Source organism: Cryptomeria japonica, chromosome 4, assembly GCF_030272615.1.
Source record: "Cryptomeria japonica chromosome 4, Sugi_1.0, whole genome shotgun sequence".
Classification (NCBI taxonomy): Eukaryota; Viridiplantae; Streptophyta; class Pinopsida; order Cupressales; family Cupressaceae; genus Cryptomeria; species Cryptomeria japonica.
In genome coordinates, this window is record NC_081408.1 from 707846383 (window position 1) to 707853670 (window position 7288).

General features: G+C 36.6%; 1 protein-coding gene across 1 annotated transcript; it reads right to left on the minus strand.

Annotated features, from left to right (window-relative positions):
• Nucleotides 1-296: 296 nt before the first annotated feature.
• On the minus strand, nt 297-2563 carry LOC131875338 (NAC domain-containing protein 45-like). The gene is made up of 3 exons (XM_059219433.1): nt 2410-2563; nt 1354-1607; nt 297-1004 (listed from the first exon to the last, which is right to left on the minus strand). Exons 1-3 carry the CDS (start codon nt 2561-2563, stop codon nt 297-299), a joined length of 1116 nt encoding a protein of 371 aa, XP_059075416.1.
• Between the last annotated feature and the right edge of the window lie 4725 nt (nt 2564-7288).

The window sequence follows — 7288 nt, forward strand, 5'->3', positions numbered from 1 at the left end:
GACAATAAACATGAGTTGCATTTTTGTTGTTTCATATATGTTAGCAAAGTTATATGTTTCCCTACCATGTTCACACTAAGTTCTTTGTCAGCCATTAAATATCTAATAAACATGAAACAACTCCAACAATAAATATGCTGGTAAAAAGTGAACTCTATATATTTTTGATAATATTAAACAGCATAATCAAGGTGCTAGCCCATACAAACACAGGCCACTAGCACATTGGAATCAATGTTTAGATAGTAGCAAAACAGAAAAGAAGAAAAATATCAAAATAAATAGCTCCAGTCCTATTACAAAAATTCAATCAGCTGCATGTGATTGCTTGAACTTGCACCTTTGTCATCTCCATGCTTTTTGAATTCCATCTTCTGCAACATACGAAGTAGTGCTGTCACATTCTCCTGCATAGTAGAGTTGGATTGGAAGAGATCAACCATCTTTGCTACATCGGCTTTGAGGTTGATGAGCTCCTCTGTCATCTTCTCGAAGCCTTTTTTGAAACTAATGAGCTCCTCTGCCGTCTTGTCACATTTAGAGCAGTTGTGATGCTCGGGATGAGCAGAATGGTCAAGAGGTGCAGTGTCCATACTAGCAGAGTTTTGCCTATTATCAAAGTGCCCAGTTTCCTCAGTGTCTTTCACATTTTCGAAAACCTCCGCCATATATTTCATCTCCTCTTCGTTGGTAGCGGTGTTGGTGTTAAATCTCCTGGGATTGGTACCCACCCCATTGACAGCATCGAACTGAACTGTGCCTCTTTCACCACGGCTATGCTCGAGTTCGTAGAGAGTCTGAGCTGCCAGGTTTTGAGAGGAGTGGGGAGTTTGAGGAGATCCAATCAAAGTTATTGGCACGTTCAACGCTGCATCTGGACACCCTTGAACATAAGCGTGTGAGGGCGTAGGTTCTATATTATTTTCTATCTGTGCGTCATTCTGTTCACCATTCTTATGCTCTGTTCCCTTTTTCTTGAAAATACGGCATAAGACAAAAGTATCCTGTAGACATCCAAGAGAAATATTGTAAGTTTCTAATAATAATGGATGAAGTGAGAATGGAAATACTACCGAAAGAACATTGCATAATCCTATAGTAAGTATTTAATGAGGCAAATTTGGGAGAAGAATGCTAGAGCAAATGCATTTCAGTGCCTTTTCAGGGACTCTGGTTTTGGTTTTGGCGTAGGATTCGTAAAATAACACTATCAAAGTTGGATCAAATCCCGAAACTTAATTTAATAGCTGCATATCCTCTGTATATCTACTCTCTAATATATTCTCCACTCACTCCAATATTCCTCGTTTGTTTCAAAGAAATCTAAAATTGTATTTAATTCAAACAGGGTACCTGCAAACCAGCTGCGCCATCTAGAGAATATTCATGCATCACCCAATCTGTTTGTTCCCCCTGTGGAGTGCGGCCTGTGTAGAAGACTAGGGTTCTCTTCACACCCAACTGTGAGGCAATCTTACGGCCCCTCCCACTTGCTTTCCAGTAACCAGCTTTAGTGGCCCTGTTTATGCGTGAACCAGTATGATACCTTCTCTTAAGAAGAGTGAAGAAATACCATTGCGAATCTCCATTGGACAGAGGAGACTTATCTGCCAAAACATCAGAAATCGGAATTAGTTATTTAAGTTAAAGAGTAGACAATTAAATCGGAAGCATAAAACACTATTTCACAAACCACCTGATTTACAACCATGAAGTAGATATTAAAACTCAGACAAAGTATCAAAATGTGAATACAACATTTGAAGCTAAATACAGATTAATCAGCCAATAGACCTTATATATCCAACTGGGGTTACCATATAAGCTGTATTATGTATAAACATAGCGTGTAGGACAGAAAAGACTGCCCTATTCAAAATAGAGACTGTCCTTTACTTCTTAATCTGACGGAAGTCTAGTTGTCAGAGTAGAGATTATACATACTTGGTAGATCCCCAACAGAAAATATCTTAATGCAACATTTCGGATTGAATTTTACTTTGTGATTATGGGCTGCAACCATTGTATATCCCCAACAGAAAAGTTACAACAAAAAGGCAGTGTAAACAAGACCTTTAGAAAGTCAAAGCAATTAACTAAAGGGACCATTCAACAAAATTTAGACATAAAATTAGCATGAAATGTTCTTGAATTTGATCCGAAGCAAACTCATAGAATCAAACCCGAAACAATATGTGGAAGACTCATAGAAATCCAAAAACATCTGGTCTCTCAATATGGATCCATAATTGTATGCAATAACATTGTTGGGTAGTTAGAACTTAGAATACCATATTTGAAAACCAAAAAAAATCATTATTCCACCGTAAGAACCAAGGCTATTTATTACATAAGAAAAAAAAATCAGGTGATGAAAAAGAGTAAAAACCCAATAAGGCTAGAACATACCAGGTAAATCCCATGGCTCGCAATCGTACAAACCTATTTCTGGAATGATATCCGGCTCAATCTTACGTCCACTCACTTTTCTCCGCAAATAACTCAAGAGTTCTTCATCCCTGGGATAGAACCTGAAACCTGGAGCCACTAACGGAGCTGCCATGATGACAAACAAAAACAAATGCGTGCAATGTATAAGGATGTGGCATTGAAGTTTCTTAAATAGCCATCCCAATGCGTGCAATTCTTCTTTATTGTCCAAACCTTAAGGAATTCTATATTTTTGGACTTCCTTATTGTCCAAACCTTAGAAGAGCCAAAAATTGATGGTGCACAACACAATTGACGCGACATGAACGGATGCAATCCAATGATCAGCACGAATTCTTTCCTACTTTGATGCAATCCAATGAGATCGAATTAAATTTGTAGAGATTTATACAGCACCACCTTTTCTCTCACCGCGTTAATGGCATCATTACGGATTCCAATTACCCAAATTACGAGTGATTATAAATCTTGAAAATTTGTGCTGTATTCTCCGCGTGAAACGAAGGACAGGCCGTTTTTGTCATTATTGTTGCGTGGACTACATACAAATTTCTATTCTAAACAAAAACAACTATATATATACATTAATGACGAAAACGGAGGTGACGGACGGACTTTTAATTATCAACATTTTCCTAGATGTCATAATCGAAAACGACCTGCGACTCAAGTGTTCCAGAAAATCAAGGAAAAGGGATGTCATTAGAAACTCTCATTTTGAACCCTATAATATCTACAATGCCAAAAGTGTTTGAAAACAAGATCAAAATGGAGGTAAGAAATGGGTTTTCTATACCTACTCAAATAATATTCACCAGAATACAAAGCATGGTGGAGAAGACAAATGTAAACAAGACACATTAAATAGATAAAAAGTGTTGATGTTTTCTTGTCTAATAAATGCAGTCTTATTAATGAGAACTAATCAAGATAATCATACCTTATTAATAAGATATCATAAATTTCCTATTGTTAAAGAACCAAAAAACAAAAAAAAATTGACAAAAATAAATCAAAGAAAAAATGATAAACACAAAAGAGAAACAAAAAAAAAGAGAAAACAAGGTAGGAAAAATGAACCTAAAAGGAATTAAAAATATAAAAATAAAATAAAAATATAAAAGTAAGATAACATTAATTAGACAAGACACCATAAATAAGGCATTGGGGATTATTAATGATTTCTAATGTAAATAATATTGTCTTAAGATGAAAACTAATTAGAAAGAAAAAAAAAAATTTAAAAATAGAAAACACACACCCACAAAGTATAAAGTGAAGGAAAGGGATAACTAAGAAGAAATGAAGAAAAAGGCTAAGGCAAAGAGAGAAAGGAAATAAAAATGGAAAAATCACAAGGAGAAAGGGTGGGGCTTAGCAGTGGAAAAAGATGAAAGAAAGGAGGGAGGGAAGGTTGGGAGTGGAGGTGGTTGTGGATTTTGAGGTTATTTATTAGAGGAAGTCGAGAGAAACTAAGGTTCCAACCTTTCCAGCCTCTATCTCTATTAAGATTAGATGGGTGGTTATGTATTTTGATGGATTCCTTGAGTTCTCTCTTAAAGAGGTTATCTTTTTCATACAAGATTTGGGTGTCTTCTAAGCAAATATGATGCTTGGTGGAAGATGATTGGTCAGCAAGGGCTGATTTGAATGCATGCTCATGTTTGATGCCAACACTATGCTCTTTCAATCTAGTTTTGAAAGAGCAACTAGTTTCACCTAATATAAAAAATGCCACAATAACAAACAACTTTGTTAATGCTAAACTCAAGATAAACATCTCTAGGATCTTTAAGAGGGGGGATAAGGCTTATTAAAGTATAGAAAAGCTTGAAGGTACATGAAAGGAATATTTTTTGAGGACATGACAGCTCCTTGGGGTAATCTTTCTTCATGTCACATATACGAAAGGCTCTCATGGTTAAAGTTTTGAGGATGCTAGCTTTTTGGGTGAGGTGGTGGTGGGAAGAAGAATGTAGATAGAGATCAATATGGGCATATTTACAAAAAACCTAACAAGAAAAGGTTTCATCTAGTTGCCTAGTGAGTAGAATGTTAAGGAAGGGAGTTGGTTGTTAGACTCTATCTCTTTGGTAGAAGAGATACAAGGGACTAGACTATTGAGGTGGGCATGAAATTCTTCTAATTTATCCAAGGCATGTAGCCAATACATGTCGATGTCATCCACATAGCACTTCCACCACCTTGGTTTAAGAGGAAAGAAGTAGAGGGCCAAATCTTCAAAATGTTTCATGTATAGATTAGCTATGATAGAAGAAAGAGAGGATACCATAGCTATATCATTGACTTGCTCATAGATCTCTCCTCGAAAAGAAAAGAAAGTGGAGCTAAGGCATAACTCAACTAAGGAGGTCACTTCCTCATTTGTCTTGCTTCCAACAATATCAATGGTATCTGGGATAAGAACTTTAGTAAGAAGAGACACCACGTCAAAACTCACCAAGATGTCCCTACTTTCTAGTCACCTTTGGACAAAATCAATAAAGTGGGTAGAGTCCTTGATATAGAAATTAGATTTTCCCACAAGGGGAGAGATAAATTTGGTGAGGAAGGCTGCTAGCTTGTAAGTGGGAGAGCCTATGGCATCAACGATGGGACTAAGGTGGATACCGAATTTACAAATGTTGGGGACCCCATAAATACATGAGGTAATTTCCTTGGAGGGGACAAAATTTTTCTTAGTGGAGTCATCAAAGGAGGAGCAAAAGATGACAAAACTAACCTTTTGGAAGGATGGTGGAGCAAGGGTTGACTTTGACACTCTGAAGCTCCTCTAGTCTTAAAGATTCCCAATATTCTACTAATACTAGGGTTAGTCCCTCTCCTTCTACCCCTTCAGAGGATGTGCCTTCCATTAATAATGTTCTTCTCCAAGTCTAGTTGGATTCTTAGAATTTGACCTAGTGTAGCCTCTACACCCATTTTTGGGTGAAGATTGATGAACTTTGTGTAAGGAAGTTAAGTAGCATAACAACTTCCTACACTAACCTTGAGAGGAGGATAATGCAAAAAAAATTATAGATAGTTACAATGGTTACAAAAGCTTAAAATAAATATACATAATAGCATGCATACCACAACACAGTGATCTATCTGGGGAAAACCCTTCCGAGAGAAAAACCCCACACTCCAAAAGCCGCCCAATATATTTATTCAAAAATCAATAACAAATTACAATATACTTGCAGAGAAAGCTCTTCACATGAGTATCACCATCCAGAGAATTAGAGGTAACACAATAGCTATTAGATTCTCACACACAACCTCTATCTCATGCACCTCATATATAGGAGATACAATATAAGAAACTGTCAAATAATATTACAAAACCATGGGCTAAAAGCACCCAATAAAGTGAAGCCAACATTATCTCCAATCTAGATGCCCTATGACATATCAATAAGAGAGGTGCTTGAATTGCAAAGGTACATGAGTATGATGTTGATATTAAACCAGCCACTTTGGTTAGAGGGAAAGGTCTACACTATGACTGTCGAAAATAAACCATAACAACAAGATGATCTCCCATTGGTACTATTCATTAGCACTATTTATGTTTGGTTTAAAGATGTCATATATTTCTTGACTTATGGAGAATGCCCTGCTATAGTGTCACCCAAGTAGAAAAGAAATTTAAAGCCTAGGGTAGCGAAATATATCGTATGGGAAGGGAATCTATAGAATAAGTGTATAGATATTACCTTTTTGAGGTGTGTAGATAAAGAGCATCAAAAGAAATTTTTGGAAGCTCTTCACGGAAAATTTTGTGGTGGGCACCTCTCAGCCTCTATAACTGCTTACAGAATTATGAGACAAGGTTTTTATTGGCCTAGTAGTTTTAAAGATGCATATGCTTGGGTAGAAAAATGTGAAAAATGTCTCAAGTTTACAGGTAGACATCAGTTGGCTACTTTACCTCTAAGACCAGTGGTCATTGAAGAACCCTTCCAGCAGGGGTTTGGATTGCATAGGGCCAATAAACACAAGGTCAAGTCCCCAACACACTCACATCCTCACATCCACAGATTACTTCACTAAGTGGGTAGAAGCTATCCCTACCAAATGTGCCACTTTAGAAGTAGTAATCCAATTCCTTCATGAAAATATCATGTCTAGATTTTGTGTTCCTAAGAAGATTGTAACTAATAATGCCAGTAGTTTCTCTTCTTTAGAGTTATCCATGTTCTGTCACAATTATTGGATTAATCTTGTTCACTCTTTAGATTACTATCCACAAGGAAATGGGCAGGCGAAATCAAGCAATAAAAATATCATTACTTTTATGAAGAAGTTGGTAGAACAAAATCAGAAGAACTAGCATAAAAACTTGTATCATGCTCCATGGGCTGATAAAACTTCATAAAAGAGAGCCATAGGAATTACCCCCTTTCAATTGGTTTATGGAAGGGAGAATGAGCTACCTCTCCCATTGGAGATATCGACATCAAAACTTCAAAAGAGTTTCTTTGGAAAAAAGGAGTATGTACTTGAGTAAGCTAGAAGAACAAAAGTAGGAGAAAATTGATATAATAGGAAAACATCAAGAGATGGTGAAGAATGTATTTGATAAGAAAGCCAAGAGAAAACAATTTGTAGTGGGAGATTCAGTTTTTCTCTAGGATCGTCGGAGGGAACCTAAAGGTGCAAACAAGAAGTTTGATTCTCTATGGATAGGTCCATTTGTGATAAAAAAGATGGCTAGAGAAAATACTTTGTACCTAGCATATCCAGATGGTACACAATTGTCTCTTACCTACAATGGGCAAGATTTGAAGCTCCTAGTTCTTGTATTATAGCTTTGTATTTTGGGTAGTAT